The 18,419-nt window shown below is 38.2% G+C and overlaps 1 protein-coding gene across 1 annotated transcript in view; it reads left to right on the top strand.

Moving 5' to 3' along the window:
* SUCLA2 (succinate-CoA ligase ADP-forming subunit beta) overlaps positions 1-18,048 on the top strand; it is a 58,972-nt gene extending 40,924 nt beyond the window's left edge. The window contains exons 7-11 of the mRNA XM_069601314.1: positions 8,201-8,362; positions 8,453-8,595; positions 10,351-10,471; positions 11,380-11,468; positions 17,113-18,048. Of these exons, the coding sequence (XP_069457415.1) occupies positions 8,201-8,362; positions 8,453-8,595; positions 10,351-10,471; positions 11,380-11,468; positions 17,113-17,187 (590 nt within the window). The 3' untranslated portion in view covers positions 17,188-18,048. The remainder of the gene's footprint in view (positions 1-8,200; positions 8,363-8,452; positions 8,596-10,350; positions 10,472-11,379; positions 11,469-17,112) is intronic.
* Positions 18,049-18,419: the final 371 nt, after the last annotated feature.

The following is an 18,419-nucleotide window of genomic DNA, read 5'->3' as shown; positions in this document are numbered from 1 at the left end:
CCCTGTCCATCACCAACTCCTGGAGTTTACTCAGACTCATGTCCATTGAGTCGGTGATGCCATCCAGCCATCTCATCCTCTCGTCCCCTTCTCCTCCTGCCCCCAATCCCTCCCAGCATCAGAGTCTTTTCCAATGAGTCAACTCTTCGCATGAGGTGGCCAAAGTACTGGAGTTTCAGCTTTAGCATCATTCCTTCCAAAGAAATCCCAGGGCCGATCTCCTTCAGAATGGACTGGTTGGATCTCCTTGCAGTCCAAGGGACTCTCAAGAGTCTTCTCCAACACCACAGTTCAAACGCATCAATTTTTCGGCGCTCAGCCTTCTTCACAGTCCAACTTTCACATCCATACATAACCACAGGAAAATCCATAGCCTTGACTAGATGGACCTTGGTTGGCAAAGTAATGTCTCTGCTTTTGAATATGCTATCTAGGTTGGTTATAACTTTTCTTCCAAGGAGTAAGTGTCTTTTAATTTCAAGGCTGCAGTCACCATCTGCAGTGATTTTGGAGCCCCCCAAAAATAAAGTCTGATACTGTTTCCACTGTTTCCCCATCTATTTCCCATGAAGTGGATAGTTATAGTTTGGGGTAATTAGCCATTTTAATCTCCCCAGGTTTCAGACTTTAGAGACATGATTCTTTTTGTACAAAGAGTATATTTTGATACTGGAATCCTTTTAATATTAGGGAGAAAAGATTAGCTTATCACTTTGACAGCTTTCCTTTTATATGTGTTTAAAAGGCAAGTCAGATTTTGAATTACCATCCCTTCCCTGTATAGATATTCTAAAAATATAAGCTGCTTTATTGTAGCCTAAGTTTTTCTTGCTATTTCATGTGAATTGCTTCTCTTGCTGTGATTTGTTAGATTTTATTTCACATTTCTTCGGATATTTCTAATCCCCTTAAGCATTTGTAGAACTCTTTCACTTTTGTACTTCTAATGAGTTCTGTTTATTATTGTAGAAATCAATTTTTAGGTGGTCATTTATAAGGTTATATAAAGACAAAGGAGTAAATTCTCTTGTGATTATAGAGGTAGTTTATAAAACTAAAATAGTTAAACTTTTTAAAGAGTGAGGGCTGATACACATTTTAAAAATGAAATTTTAATAATTTGTGTAGGAGAATCTGTATAAAACTTTTTTTTCCCTTTTTTTTTTAGGGAGACAGTTCTTAACCTATTTATTCTTTTAGATTGGCATTACTTAACCCATTGTGGGTCAAGTACTAATTTTAAGAAATGCAGTGAAATTGTATGAAAGCGAGTAACACTCACCAAGGAATCGAACCAGTGTTCCCATGGGTGCGTGTGCATATGCACTGTAGAAGTCTAAACTTTCATGTGGTTTAGAGCTTCTCAGATTCCTTAAAGCCTTTAGTCCTGCATTTGGTACTTGGATGTCAAATTACTAATTCCTATTGCTAGGCAACCTTTAGAATCTTTTCTTCATGTTTCAAAACCAATCATGCTGGAATTTTATTGGAATTGTATCATCCCTATAAATTCTTGGGGAAAATTGACATCTTTCTAAAAGTCAGGTTTTCCAACTAGAAATACAGTTTTTTCCATTTATATTTTTTAAAATAAGGCATCTTTTGGAAAGTATTTCCTTTTAGATTTATTTGTAGAAATATATTTTTTGTTGCTATTTTGAATAGGATTTTTTTCTGCCATTGTATTTTCTTACTGTTCATTGTTGCTATACAGAGGCTTTTGATTTTGTTCTTCATTTGTTGATTTTAATTCTGTCATTTTATTTGTTTTCCTTAGTCTGTGAAAAATATCTCTACTGTGTTTCAGCTTGTCTCCCATGTTTTGGTTTGTTCCCAATTTCTTCTTTCATAGTATATAGTTTTGAATTTTGACCATGCAAAATAGACATTTTAAGTATAATTTAGTTTCCTACAGTAAAGTTTTTTCTTTTTTTAAAATATTTTCCCTCTATAAACAAAAACATAGAAATACTTAGTGCCAGGCACTATTGTAAGAGCTTTTCAAATATAGACCCTGTAGTTCATTAGATGTTTATAACAGTTCTGGCAAGGTAGGTACTATTACTATCCTTACTTTATAGGGCAGGAAACTGAGTTATCAAGAGGTTTAAGTGACTTACCCAGGGACACATGGCTAATGGTAGAGCTGGACTGCCAGGGGCCAGCCCCGGTGGATCCAGGGAATTCGAAGTGGGGACGGCGTTGGCGAGGAAAGACTTATTTATTTATTAATATAAGATAGATTAGGAAGAAATAGTATAGTAGGAAAATTAAGTGGAGAAAAGAGGCTGATTAACTTGATTTACGTGGAAAACCAATAAAGTTCCAGACGAGGAACTTGCACTATCTACGTTAGGCCGCCGGCGTCCGTCCGTTTGAATATCGGAGAGTGCCCCGCCTTGGGCTCTCTTCCGGGGGACAAGTAAGTATACATGGTGAGCCTCCATGCCCCAGATGGGAATTCAGCCTGAAATTAGAGTAAAGAGGAGACACGGGGGAAACCAGTCCTTCCAATGACTGGCCCCCCCTCTATTTTCCTTCAAGGCCTTTTATACTTTTGATTATACATAGAGATCAATGGGTAATACAAAATTATGTAGCCTTAGCAGCCCAGACTCTTTCTGTATATCTTTTTGTATACAAAAGGTCTCAGGTGATTTACATTATCTTCTGGCGGAGAGGCTTGCTAACACTGTTTGGCTCTCTTCCTTAATGAATGTTAATTTTGTTTCCCCTGAAGTGTTTTTCTTTAATCTGCATCTCCTTAAAGCACTAAAGTTACATCTCTATAGAACAAAGGCGCAGTGGGTTATAACAAAGAAGGTACTTAACTCAAAGATCTAATGTTGCTACTTGTTTTTTCTATATACCAACTATTATCAACAAGTAAAAGATATGAAAATTTGGCAGCAAGTATTGGCTCAACAAATGAAACCTTTAATCAGTCCTATTCTGATGATTTTGACTCCTCGGAAGCCCCTTCATTCCTAGGATGTTTTAAGCTTCCTGTGCCTCCTGCAGTCAGGAGGCCTCAAACAATCACATGCGCAGCTATAGGAGTCCTGCAGGCAGGCTAAAAAGCCATCAGAGGGGTTTTTGGATTGAAACACCCTTTCAAATGCAGAAGACTAAAGCCTTGAGATGACTTTTTCCAGGCAGGCATATTCTTATTTTGGGGGGGTACACGCTCAGGAAATACCAGGGGGAAAACCTGAGATCTGACTCGACCTTGCCCATCAGATCTCTGCCGCATGACCTTGTCACGGGTGGGATTCCTCATGCTGGCTCCCGGCACTGGACTGTGAATCCAAATAGTCCACTGCAGAATTTGTACTCTTAGATATGACACAGTTGTATGACAGGGATATTTTCGGTAGAGAGTAGTCTATCAGCAGTACTGGAGTAGTAAGGGATTAGCTGTTGGGGTCATCTTTTAGGCTGGGACTTCCCTGGTGGCTCAGTGGTAAAGAATCTGCCTACCAATGCAGGAGAATATGTGTGCTGTGTGCTCAGTCCAATTCTTTGTGACCCCATGGACTGTAGACCCCCACCAGGCTCTCCTGTCCATGATTTCCCAGGCAAGAATACTGGAGTGGGTTGCCATTTCCTTCTCTAGGGGATCTTCTTGAACCCACATCTCCTGAATCTCCTGCATTGGCAGGCAGATTTTTTACCACTGAGCCAGGAGGCCAGGTTCAATTCCTGGGTGAGAAAGATCCCCTGGAGAAGGAAATGGCAATACACTCCAGTATTCTTGCCTGGGAAATTACATGGACAGAGGGGCCTGACAGGCTAAAATCCATGGGGTTGCACGACCTATCGACTAAACAACAGCAGTCTTTTAGGCTGAGAAGCTTAGTAGTAGTCCAAACAGAAGGTAACAGAGGCAGTGGGAGTGGAGAGAAGGGTTTATTTTACAGACAAGTTCAAGCTCAGGCTCTGTTAACACATCTACATTTCTCATGGTACCTTCTTTTATGTATTTTGAATGGAGGCTTCAGATCAGTGTACTCTGGGTAGTTTTTAAACATCTACAGATTGATATGTTTTATTTATGAGGTACATACTGAGTTTTGAAAGTAATATTTTAAAAAAATAGGAAATAAAGATATTTATCTCCTTTTGTACTAAGCTACCATATGACAAGATAGTATATACATTTGGGGAAATTATCATAGTATTCTCTAAAATAGTTGTTTAAGGACATTTTGAATGACTAAATTTGGAATTATTTCCTTTGTGCACAGTTCTTTTGGAACATATCTGCTGCATAGAATTGAAGTATACCTGTTAATTTGTACTGGTTTAATTGTTTGAATAATTTTAAGATGCAAGCTTGTAGACTGTAGACTTACTTTCCTAGTAATGCTCTGAAAACATAGGATAATATAAAAATATACATATGTATTTGAATAGAATTGCTTAAATAGCTTGACATACCATTGCTGTCATTGGGGTTTCTGAGAGATCTTCCAGTGACTACCCGTCTTCCCTGCCTGAGTTCTAATTAAAATGGATCTGACAGCTAAATTACAATTAGACAGACTTAATAAATCTATTTACATATGAGGCTTTAACAGGGCAGTCCTTTCAGGGATAGGCTATGCCTTGGAAATAGCAGTTGGAAATGCTTGTTCCCTGTGGGAAGCTTACTCCCAAAAGGAAGAAAGATTGAGCTAAATTATGCATGTCTGGTTTTATAATATCTAGATTAACTAGACAGTTAATTTACTTCCCTTCCTCTGGGAAGAAGTAAGTAAAGAGGCAGTGACAAGACAGATGTTACACTAAGTGAGCCCTTCGGATGTGAAAGGAAGCATCCAGAGTGGGGGGATTTGCTCACCTGCTCCCAAACATTCCACAGTATTTTCTTTACCCACTGAGCTCAGCCATCAAGCCTGTGATCTATCAGCGTGGATGTGGAAATTTTGAGGGAGAGAGATTAGCTGTCTGTTTGCTGTCTTGTTCTGATTTTGAGGCTGTCATTCCAGTCCCAGCCATTGTTCCTTTGGATGTTATGGGTTCCCTTATAGGTAGTTTGAATTTTTACCCCCAGAAATTTCCAAAATGGGTCAAAACAGTATACCAGTGTCAGCTGTTTAAGAAGGTGTTAGGCTTAATTCTGGAAATTTACTCTTTTCTGTTTCTGATTCCAGATTATGTCCAGTCATCTATTGGAGTATCAGAAGTTCATGGGTGAGATTAGATTATATAGCATTAAAATTCCCTGAAATACTTTAATAGTAAACTGCATAAAGACACACTTGAAACATAAAGACACAAATGTGATGAAGTCCAGAGGACTTAGAGAACTGAAGTCCCAAGTCAGATCCTTTTATCTGAGTTAGAAATTCAAAGGAATTAATGTTCTTGCTAATTTCTTGACTATTTTCATTGAACAAGAGGCTGTGAATTCTAGATACAGTTTAAATTCTTTCAGCCAGGGCAGTTTGGATTTTTTTTTTTTTTTTCCATAGGAATAGGTCGAGTTTCTCTGTAGTCTCAGAAGTTGCATTATTTGAATTTCAGGTCTCTTATGGACCTCAATTCTAATGGTGTACAAAAGGTTAATAATACATATAAGTTTATCACAGCTTTGACCCTCCGTTACCAAATTTGGAAAAAAAACAAACCCAGGCCATTCCCACTGCCAGGAACAGTGATCTCAGGCACAGTTATTTCTCAGAACCATGTACTTCGCTTTATGAAGGGTCATGGCAGAAACTCAGGCTTCCCTGGTGGCTCAGACAGTAAAGAATCTGCCTGTAATGTGGAGAGACCTGGGTTCAATCCCTGGGTTGGGAAGATTCCCTGAAGGGGAGGGCATGGCAACCCACTCTGGTATTCATGCCTGGAAAATCCACATGGACAAAGGAACCTGGTGGGCTGCAGTCCATGGGGTTGTAAAGAGTGGACATGACTAAGTGACTAAGCACAGCACAGCACATGGCAGGGACTCAGCAAAAGCTGAATAAAGGAGAGTGGATTGATTTTAGTCTTACCAGGATGCCGGGTGATTATTTTACTTGTGGACTTTAAATCAGTTGAGAGAAATCTTTGAGCAGGAAATTAATTTTGGCCTAGTGATTTTGGCAGTTAATTTGGTATTTGTGATTTATAGGGGTGAAAAACCGTATGTACATCTCTTAAAAGCTTTCCCTCTTTTGAACACTATGAATTGAGCGTGGGCTCTGTTTGCTGCTATTACACATACCCTTGCTTAGTTAGCACAGTTGTCAGTGGCTGGTTCTACTGACTGTTACAGAGCTCAGGCCTAGGAAATGTGCTTCCTAGGTATTTCACCCCAGGTTGTGTTTATTGGAGAATCACCCTCAACTTAGTGAGCCTGTCTTGATCTTCTTGAGTCTGTATGCCTTGGAGGCCTACTAAGGATTCGTTCCTTAGTAATGTAATCCATGTAATCCTCATTAAAAAAAAATAGATACACAGTTGATCATTGAAAAACATGCGTTTGAACTGTGAGGGTCCACTTATATACAGATTTTTTTTCCCCAGTAACTATGTACAACAGTACTACACATTCTGTAGTTGGTTGAATCTGTGGATGCAAAGCTACAGATACGGAGGGCTGTCTATAAAGTTATATGCAGATTTTTGGGGGGACGTACCTTGAGCACTTTTTGTGTTTACTGAAATATTCTAAAACATTTACTTTAATGTTTGTAATCCTGTCGTATATAGATATGCCACAATTTATAAATTTGTGATTATGAAAATACAAGGGATCTGAAGCATATAAGAAACATATATAGATATGCCACAGTTTATAAATTTGTAAGTGATTATGAAAATACAAGGGATCTGAAGCATATGAGAAACATATATATTATCATTCACCAGTGATTTCACATCTTGTACTTTTCAGTTTAGATTTCCAATATGGTTCGTTTCATAGTTTTATTTTCTGATGATATTTCTTATCTAGTGCTTTATTATGAACATATTTTCCTTTAAGTCATTTTAAACATGTTTAAAAAAGCCGTTTCACAGTTCTCTGATAATTTAAAATTTGAGTCGTCTTGGGTTTTATTTCTTTTGACTGCTTTTCCTTTTTGCCATTGGTTACATTTTCCTGTTTCTTAAGAGATGTAGTAATTTTTATACTGGACATTTTGGGAGGCTGAATTCTGTCTTCTTCCTCTGAAAGAATGGTTGGCTTTTGTTGTTGTTAGTTAACTTGGCTGACTCCGAACTTTGTCTCTTGTTTTGGGCAGCAGCTGAAACTGCTTGGTTCTTTTCATCTCTATCCATTCAGGAATAAGGACAATGTTGTAGTTAGATTGGAGCAAGGAAGGGATAAAATACTGAAAGATGAAGTCAGAGAATTAGCCTTCGTAAGGACCATTTTGGTAGAGCGCTGCAGGTAAAAGCTTGACTAGAGTGAATTTAAGAGAGAATGGCAGGAGGAAAACTTGGTGCAGTGAGTTAAGCACAGGTATTGGCAGAAAATAAGTATTTCAGGCTTTGTGGGCCGTGTATAGTCTCAGTTGCTGCTGTTTTTCTCCTTCCTTTACCCTTTGTTTTTTCTTCTTGATAACTTTATTCATAAAAGTGTAAAACCCTTTGTTAGCTCACAGGCCATTAAAAAACCAGCACAGGCTGATTCTGGCCCATGGGCCATAGTTTGCTGACTCCAGATTTAAACAGCTAACTTTTTCTGTGAATAATGCTGTATAAGAAGAGGAGAGTAAGCAGGGAGGTAGTGGGTAAAAGAGTTTCTTCTTTCTTTTCATTAGGTGGGGGAAAGGATAGCCTTTTTTGCAAGCCAGTTTAATTTAGCCCATGGAAAAGTGGAGTGAAATTTATGGTGCTGGAAAAGCAGAATTGCTGTGACAGTGCCCTTGAGTTGGGACCCAGAACCCAAGCAATAGAATTAGCTAAGAGCATGGACGGTTATTTCTTGGTGATTAAAAAGAACATTAAATGCTTCTGAGGTTTTTCTTTCTTCCTTATCTGTTGCTTAGGACAGATGTAGAAGCAGTAACTTTGATGGGACAGTTTTAAATTCTCACATATTCTTATTCAGGAGATAGTTTGAATCGGTTGTGAACATGAGTTGAAAAACTTTCAGTAAGTAACAAAATGTGTTTTTCCCCTAAAGTAAAAAAAAAATTTGGTTATTGTATAGTTTTTTTTTCCTATCTTGAAATTAAAATCGCTTTCTTTTTTTCCTTTAAAGTGCTGTGTATGGATGCAAAGATCAATTTTGATGCTAATTCAGCTTACCGACAGAAGAAAATCTTTGACCTGCAGGACTGGACCCAGGAAGATGAAAGGGACAAAGATGCAGCTAAGGCAGATCTCAACTACATTGGCCTTGACGGAAATATAGGCTGTCTCGGTACCACGTGTTCTTATGTTAGAGGTGGACTGGTTAATCTTCTTTTCTTTATGTTTGTCGCGTACACAAATCATTTTCCTCTCTTGATAGTGAATGGTGCTGGTTTGGCTATGGCTACGATGGATATAATAAAACTCCATGGAGGGACTCCAGCTAACTTTCTTGATGTTGGTGGTGGTGCCACAGTCCATCAAGTAACAGAAGCGTTTAAACTTATCACTTCAGATAAAAAGGTAAGGGCAGAACCTGTGTTTTAGATTTGAATGGTAAGAAGTAACTTGATTAATTAGTAGAGTACATAGTTTTACTTGTTGAGCATACATAGGTCATTAATAAATATTTGTTATTGATGGTGCTGTGTATTTTTTCTTGGTGTTAGATTCTAGAATTGTTTAATAAAATTTTTCATTTTATTGCCCTTTCCCTTTGAGTCTATGGACTTATTTGCCATATTCAACGTTATAAAGAGCATTAAACTAAAATGAGATACAAAATGTGCTTTGTTTCTTTTGTTTTATAATTATTCTTTTTAAAATAAATTTTATTGGAACTATATTCCTGTAGCTTCCTTTGGCAAAAACTCTAAAAGCAGAGCATTATTTAATTACCTAACCGTTGACTACTTGTCTGAGCCACCAGGGAATCCCAATAATGTGAACTAGAGTTCTTATTATATCTCTAAGCATGGCTTTTGAGGCCTGTGTACAAGAATGGAGAGAAGCACATGAAGAGTTCCTGTGCTGGGGCATTGGAGTCGGAAGCAGGCCCGGAGCCCGGGGTGACAACGTGGATAGCATGGAAGTAGCTGTATACATCTGTCCCTTTGTATTGGACACTGGGCTTGGATTTAGGAACACATGGTTTTTCCCTTCAAGGCCTTCTGTAGTGTGTTGAGGCTGATGAATTGAATGTAGTGCTATAGAAGAACAGAAGACAGAGCTGATAAACTGGGAGAATCAGCGTGGCCTGACTATGTGATCATGAAAGAATGATGACCCAAATGAGCCCTGAGGTTTGAATGTGGCCTGTATTCAAAGAGTGGCCACATTGTTGAGTGCTTTGGGGGATGGGGTGTTTGTGGAAAGTTGGTAGAGTTGATGGGGAAGAATGAAGAGAAATCGTGAGGACTAAGCTGGAGATCTTGCACATAACGTTGTCTTACCACGTGGCCTGGACTAATGGCTTTGCTTAATAGGAAGCAAGTAAACGGAATCCGGAGGTCTTGTTAATATGGAACTGCTGCTGCTGCTGCTAAGTCACTTCAGTTGTGTCTGACTCTGTGCGACCCCATAGACCAGGCTCCCCCGTCCCTGGGATTCTCCAGGCAACAACACTGGAGTGCGTTGCCATTTCCTTCTCCAATGCATGAAAGTGAAAAGTGAAAGGGAAGTCGCTCAGTCGTGTCCCATTCTTAGCGACCCCATGGACTGCAGCCCACCAGGCTCCTCTGTCCGTGGGATTTTCCGGGCAAGAGTACTGGAGTGGGGTGCCATTGCCTTCTCCATAATGTGGAACAGGAGAGAAGAAACTGTGAACTAGGTGTTGAAATTACCCAAGGAGGGGAAGGAAATTTTGGTGGGTAGTGGACTGCCAGACTTCAGTGAGGAGAGCTGCACGCAGACAGTATGGCTGTTTGGTCTGAAAATGTTTCTGTGGGGTTAGCTTCTGTAAGGCACAGATAGGGCTTTCCCAGTGGCTCAGTGGTAAAGAATCTGCCTGTGATGCAGAAGACACAGGAGATGCAGGTTCAGTCTCTGGGTGGGGAAGATGCCCTGGAGGAGGGCACGGCAGCCCACTCCAGTATTCTTGTCTGGAGAATCCCATGGACAGAGGAGCTGGTGGGCTGTAGGCCTAGAGTTGCAGAGAGTCAGACATGACCGAAGTGACTGAGCACACACACAAGGCCCAGATATGAGTGTGTTCCTGAGAAGGAAGGAAAAAGAGTCATTCCTTTAAAATTTTAACCTCCCAAAACATTTTATTGACAGGTACTGTCTATTTTGGTCAACATTTTTGGAGGAATCATGCGGTGTGACGTTATTGCACAGGGTATAGTCATGGCAGTAAAGGATTTGGAAATTAAAATACCGATCGTGGTACGGTTACAAGGTGAGTGTAAAAGGTATCTTGTAGTTGTTTCACTAACTCTAAAAGTTCATAATTAAACTTTTATTTAAACTTTTAAAAGTTCATTATTAAAAGTTCGTAATTCCAGGGAGTTTAGTTCATTTAAATTTAGTTTTAAATGGCTGTATTTTTACAGTACACTAACACATATATATGGAATTTAGAAAGATGGTAATGATGACCCTGATGCGAGACAGCAAAAGAGACACAGATGTGTAGAGCGGACTTTTGGACTCTGAGGGAGAGGGAGAGGGTGGGGTGATTTGGGAGAATGGCACTGAAACATGTATACTATCATGTAAGAAATGAATTGCCAGGCTATGTTCGATGCAGGATACAGGATGCTTGGGGCTGGTGCACGGGGATGATCCAAAGAGATGATATGGGGTGGGAGGTGGGAGGAGGGTTCATGTTTGGGAACTCATGTACACCCGTGGCGGATTCATGTCAATGTATGGCAAAACCAATACAGTATTGTAAAGTAAAATAAAGTAAAAAAAAAAAAGTCAGCCCTACAGTTGAAGCTATTAAAAATAAATAGCTGTATTTTAAAAATAAGAGTGTATAATAGAGACTTTTTAAAATGTGAGTTAAAAAAAATCTAACATTGGGACAAAATTATTGATAGTTTTGTTTGGTATAAATTGATACATTATTTGCTATGCGTTGTCTTGAGTTCCGACTTGTCAGAATTACCATTAATGTGATAAGGCAAAGTATTTTACAAGATGGCTCCAGGTTTTTACAGTATTTTCTTTGGTTTAGAAGCATTTGTATTAAATGACAGAAGTTGGTTGAACTTTTATATTTGTAGTATATTGTGACAAACATTTTAAATGATTTTGTGTATGTATTTAAAGCATCTTTATATTTGCATAAATCATTTCCAGGTACACGAGTTGATGATGCTAAGGCACTGATAGCGGACAGTGGACTTAAAATTCTTGCTTGTGATGACTTGGACGAAGCTGCTAAAATGGTAAACGGGTTATGTTGATCTAAGGAAAAATTTGCAGTGTCTGAAAGGTTAACAGGCACTTCGATTCTAAAGTGAACAGCTAATACTGCTAATAATTAGTGTTTCACTTAAATACTAGGAATATTGAATCCCATATACCTTTCATATCCCAACATCCTAAACAGTTACCAACTCATGCCCAACCTCGTCTCATCTAATTTTTACCTACTTCCTTCCATTGCCCATGATTATTTTGAAGCAAATCCCAGACACTGTATCATTTCATACATACCATCATGTGCCTATAAAAGATAAAAGTATTGATGATATAAAGGAATTATTGTTATTTCAGGTGGGATAGTGGTATTAGGTTTATATTTTATAAAAAAGAATCGAGTCAGTGTTGAAACGTCTCTGATTTTCATAAATATACTTTGCCTACGATCTTTGTTAGATTTAGGATCAAAATAAATCTATGCTTGCAATTGGTTAATATATCACTAAATTTCTCCTTATAGATTCCCCCTTGCCCACCCCCACCCCCCTTTTTAAGTTTATTTGTTGAAAACAAAACAGGCTGATGGGCTAGTAGTGTCTCCTATAGTCTGGATTTTAATGATTGTATCTATGGGGTGACATTTAACAATTTATTGACCAGAGTTGTATTAATACATTGTTACCTGAACACTATTCACTGGAATGTTTCAGTATTAACTTACATAATATATTGCTGGCCACAGGCATTCAGTTCAGTTGGTCAGTCGTGTCTGACTCTTTGCAACCCCATGAATCGCAGCACGCCAGGCCTCCCTGTCCATCACCAACTCCTGGAGTTCACTCAAACTCATGTCCATCAAGTCGGTGATACCATCCAGCCATCTCATCCTCTGTCGTCCCCTTCTCCTCCTGCCCCCAATCCCTCCCAGCATCAGAGTCTTTTCCAGTGAGTCAACTCTTTGCATGAGGTGGCCAAAGTACTGGAGTTTCAGCTTTAGCATCATTCCTTCCAAAGAAATCCCAGGGCTGATCTCCTTCAGAATGGACTGGTTGGATCTCCTTGCAGTCCAAGGGACTCTCAAGAGTCTTCTCCAACACCACAGTTCAAAAGCATCAATTCTTTGGTGCTCAGCCTTCTTCACAGTCCAACTCTCACATCCATACATGACCACTGGAGAACCCATAGCCTTGACTAGATGGACCTTAGTTGGCAAAGTAATGTCTCTGCTTTTGAATATGCTATCTAGGTGGGTCATAACTTTCCTTCCAAGGAGTAAGCATCTTTTAATTTCATGGCTGCAGTCACCATCTGCAGAGATTTTGAAGCCCCCAAAAATAAAGTCTGACACAGGTGTTAGTTTCTGCAAAAAATCCCCTGGTCAGTAATGTGTTAACATGTTCCTTTGCTCCTATACTCCCTGTAAACTGGTAGTTCAGTCTGTAGGCTTGATCGTATATGTATTTGATTTTGGGGAGCGGGAAGCAAGAATATTTTATTGTTGATTTTGTGTAAGTACATAAAGAGGTATATAAATGTCAAGTAACTGCTCAGATAATACTAGCAGTCCTTGACACTTATAACTTAGATGTAACATTTTATGCAAAAGTGGTGATTTTTCTAATTCTGTAATTATTTATTATATGGAATACATATAAAAAGTGAAACTTTTCTTGTATCAATTATTTTATTGTCATGGTGCCCATTTTGCCTAGAAAAGGCAGGATACTTACTTGATTCTTTGCTTTTATTGATAAGTAAATTTTAAATGATTTTGTGTAGATATTTAAAACCTTTAAATTTGCATAAATCATTTCAGGTACATGAGTTGATGATGCTAAGGCGCTGATGGTATCAGTGCCTCCAGTATGGCTTATGACAGTAACACAGGCTTTTTTGTTTCTTAGTTTTTGTTTTTAGGTGTGTGTTGTGTGTTACATGGCATGCATGTATGCACATCCTATTTTGAACTCATGGATTTCAATACATTTGATGTGGTTCAGTCCATTTTAGTTATTTTTACTGATTCTTAGATTATCCCATCTGTGGTCAGTGAGAACCTCTTCACGTTGACTCCTCACACGTCCTATGATATGCTTTCTGGTGTAATGAGGTGTTTCAGGCTCGTTTTTACATTTCTTGCTGCTGACCTGAAATCAGCCAAATGGTGTTTATATATCACAATTTAAACCTTAAGGGTACTTATAACTTTTGGGTTGTTCATGGTTTCTAGATTTTAAGTTACAAGTCTAGGAAAATACATATTTTTTAAAGAGAGAAATACATGAGCACGTACTGATATTTCCAAATCCAGGAGTACAGTTTTATTTTTTTTATCTGATGTGTTTCTCTTTTTTTTCCCATTCCATGCTAACATAAATATTCATTGCTTTGTCCCTCAATACAAACAGAACAGTTTTATAATAATGATACCAACAATATGTCTACTGAAAGTAGAGTAGTAGATTTGTGTCCACAGTTCTTTTTGTCCTTTGAAGTATTTCCCCAAATTTGCTGGATTCTAAAATTCTTGTGAAATAGTTCTTTGTTTTATCCCACTTTGATGCAGTTTCATTTCCTTATTTTAAAGTAATTGCTTAATTTTTTTTTGTTGCAAATATTTGCATGGTTCCAAAGTCAAAGTATAAAACAAGATATATTCAGAGAAGCTAGCCTTTATACCTATTACTGTTTCTTCCTTCCCCATAGGTAATCAGATTATTTTTTTTATTAGAATTTCTTAGTTCATCTTTTCACTTTCTTTAAAAACACAAATACGGTATGTATGTATGTGTATACATATATCTCTCCACTTTCCCACATTACATCATGGTAACATGTATCTTACCTCATTTCTTTTATTTAATACTATATCTTGGTGAATACTCTGTAGTGGAAACAGAGGTGTTTCTAAATGCCAACTTTTGACTTTTATCTGAAGTTCATGGACAGTTCATTGTGAACTTACACACAATCCTGAGTTTAAATTAAGATTTTGAGTAAGGGTATGGTAGGGAGAAAGTGTTTCAGAAAGCCTGCTTTGACACTGAGATGTGGGATCAGTTGCTGAAGGAAAGAGTGAGGGATAGTAGGAGTCTGGCTAGTTCAGTAATTAGATGTGAGGTGAGGTGAAGGGAATGAGTAGGTTAGAACTTTTCTCTGAAAATATGCTTGTTTGCAGTGAGAGCCTGAATTAGGAAAAGCTCTTTGGACATGGCGAGAAAGGGTAAGAATCAGTAGGAGCTTGATCAGATAAACCGTGGAAGATAAAAGTGAACAGTTGATTTAAGTTGTGTCTGTAGTGTTTTTCTAGTGAGTAGGAGGTTATGGAAGTCATGACGGTATTAATAATATGATGATAATATTAGCAGTTGCTGCCACTTATAATTTATTATGCATGCAATTCTAAGCCTTTTTTTCCCCTTCCACTATTACCTGACTTAATGTAAGTTCGCTGATATAATATCCACTTTTATAGATGAAGAAACAAAAGCTCGATATGTTAATCTTATTCAGGATCACATGTTGTAAACGTCAGAGTGGGATCTGAACTCAAGGTGTCTAAAACCTTCTCCTAACTATTCTGCTGGAGAGGAGAGAAGCTAAATTTGTTGTTTGGTTTTAGATATGTTTAATTTGTATATTTTGTATGGTACCAGCTGAATATTCTCAGATAGATTTATAGAGAGAACATTGGAATTCAGGTTGATAATTGTTAACTTACTGACAGGAAGTAAAATAGTAACTTCTAGATTCAAGCTCCTATCCCAACATTCTAGGATTATATACATATTTTAAAAATCAGCTTTTATTTATTTATTTATGTCCATGCTATGTGGCTTGCAGGATCTTAGTTCTCTGACCAGGAATTGAACTTGGGCCCTGGCAGTGAAAGCTCTAAGTCCTAACCACTGGACCACCAGGGAATTCCCCAAACTTTTATTTAGGTGTGCTTTGCGTTGTGTAGTATTGCATTGTGTAGTTGTGTCCGATTCTGTGTGACCCCAGAGATGGCAGCCCATCAGGCTCCCCCGTCCCTGGGATTCTCCAGGCAATGGGTTGCCATTTCCTTCTCCAATGCATAAAAGTGAAAACTGAAAGTGAAGTCGCTCAGTCATGTCCGACTCTTTGCGACCCCATGGACTGCAGCCCACCAGGCTCCTCCATCCCTGGGATTTTCCAGGCAAGAGTACTGGAGTGGGGTGCCATCGCCTTCTCTGATAGTTACGAGCAGCAGATGTAAATAGACATTTCTCCAAAGAAGACATACAGATCGATGGCTAACATGCGCATGAAAAAATGCTCAACACTGCTAATTATTAGAGAAATGCAAAACCATCACTGAAAAGTCTATAAATAAATGCTGAGGAAGGTGTGGAGAGAAGGGAAACGTCCTACAGGTTTTTGGTGGGAATGTAAATTGGTGAAATCACTATGGAAAACAGTATGGAGGTTCCTCAGAAACCTAAAAATAGAACTACCATATGATTCAGCAATCCTATTCTTGGATATATCTGCAGAAAACTGTAATTGGAAAAGATAAATGCACCTCAGTTTTCATAGCAGCAAGTTTACAGTAGCCAAGAGATAGAAGCAACCTAAATGTCCATCAACACATGAATGGATAAAGACGATGCAGTATATATACATACACATATATTCAATTGAATACTACTCAGCCATAAAAAAGAATGAAATAATGCCATTTGCAGCAACATGGATGGACCTAGAGATCATCATACTAAGTGAAGGAAGTCAGAAAGAGAAAGGCAAATACTGTATGATACCATGTACATGTGGAGTTTAAAATATGTCACAAATGAACTTACAGAAGAGAAACAGACACAGGTATAGAAAACAAGCGCAGGGTTACAAAAGGTAAAAGGGAGGGGGAGAGGAATAAATTGAGAGTTTGGGATTAACATATATCCACTATTATATATAAAATAGATAATCAGCAAGGACCTACTGTATAGCACAGGGAACTATATTCAATATCTATAAGGGAAAAGAATCTGGAAAAGAATCTATATATGAGTAACTGAATCACTTTGCTGTATACCTGAAACTAACACAACATTGTAAATCAACTAAACTTCAATTTAAAAAGAGGGAAAAATTAAAGATATAAATAGGGCAATGAAAAAGAGATATACATATATAAGACATGTGTCTAATACCTTCTGATTTTATATATGTGAATAGAATCTAGTGTGGGTTATAATATGCAGGTTATGAAGTGTTAGATTTGACTGTCATCCTCAGAGTGGCAAGGGCTTCCCGTGTGGCACTAGTGGTAAAGAATCCTCCTGTCAGCGCCAGAGAGGTGAGAGACATGGGATCAATCCCTGGGTTGGGAAGATCCCCTGGAGGAGGGCCCAGCAACCCACTCCAGTATTGTTGCTTGGAGAATCCCACAGACGGGGGAGCCTGGCAGACTGCAGTCCATAGGGTCGCAAACCGCTGGACATGACTGAAGCAGCCTAGCATGGATGCATGCCAGAGTGGCAGATGCTTCTGAGACTGTGAAGTAGTTTATAACAATATCAGAGTAGCCCAGATGTTTTAAATGAAAAGGATTGAAGATGCAGTTAATTTCGCATTGACCAATTGTTCTGATTCCGTGTTCTTGTGAAAATAGAGACGAAGATTGTCTTCTTTTCCTTTCAGGTTGTGAAGCTCTCTGAGATAGTGACCTTAGCCAAGCAAGCCCAGGTGGATGTGAAATTTCAGTTGCCAATCTGATCTGAGAATCCAGTGGTCGACTGAGGATGTTAAATGTGTTATAATTGTTAAAAATACTGTGTTCTGTATCACTGTTGTTCCTTTTCTCTTAAGCGTGTGCAGCTTTGTAATTACCACCTAGGCATAAAAACTAAAAGCGTTTGGTCCGCGTTTATTTCTATTCGAAAGGGGCTGTTTGTGTAAAGAATGTGTAAGGCAGTTATCTGGTCTGTTCTGTTGCAGCTTTCTTTTTCACTTTTACAGAATATGCCAGTTTATTATTGCAGTATGCCAGTTTATTATTGTTGGGTACAGCATTCTTCATTGATAAGAGTCTTATGAATAAAGTAAATATGAAGATAAAGCTTTATTCTTTAGTGTTAGAAATGTATTATATCTAATAAACTAGTTTCATCAGTAGAGCAATGTATTAAAACAATGTTTTATATAAGAAGTGTTTATCTTCAGCACCAAATACTTAACTAAGTATATCAGTCACTATTTATAAGCAGATCTTTCAAACACTCCCCAGAATATTCTTTTAAGTATTTCGGTGAAGTAACTTATGAATTGTTTGAACATTATTTTAATCATTACAAAACTCTTGATAACTGCTAGTCCTCATGATGATCCTGTGTTATGCAGAACCTGGAAGTTTGTATCAAATAAGGGTCTATTTACTAAGGACTTGGCAGACAAAATTAACAATATCAATTTAAATTAATAAAGATCTCCCAATGTGATTTGGATTTTTTTTTTCCTTTTTAAGTAAACACAGTAAAAAGTGATGTGTTTATCATTGCACTAAATACCTCTGAGGAACTGATTCATAGATTGTGTACTAGGAATGATATTTGCATATAATAAAGCAATCTAAAGATATTTCACTTGAATTCCACTGTTTATATGTTTGCCATCTGGTACTCTTCTCCAGAAAAGCCTACACTGTCCTTTGTGTCCCAATTCGTATATGTGTGTGTATGTAGATGTCCATCTTCATTGCATAAAACAGTTAATAATTTAACTATTAACAGGTTAAGCACCATGGGAGGAAATATCAACTAAGGAGTAGACCACGTATGTAAACATACTGGTGAATTTGAGAACTTCTACCTATTTCTTGAAATGTGATCACACACGCACGTGCGTGCGCGTGCACACACACACACACACACACACACGAGGCAGCATAGCACAATGATCATGAGCACAGGATTTGAAAGTAGATGATCTGGTTTGAATCTTGGTTCCAC

Source organism: Ovis canadensis, chromosome 10 (genome assembly GCF_042477335.2).
Source record: "Ovis canadensis isolate MfBH-ARS-UI-01 breed Bighorn chromosome 10, ARS-UI_OviCan_v2, whole genome shotgun sequence".
Taxonomy (NCBI): Eukaryota; Metazoa; Chordata; class Mammalia; order Artiodactyla; family Bovidae; genus Ovis; species Ovis canadensis.
This window is presented reverse-complemented; position numbering and strand designations above follow the sequence as displayed.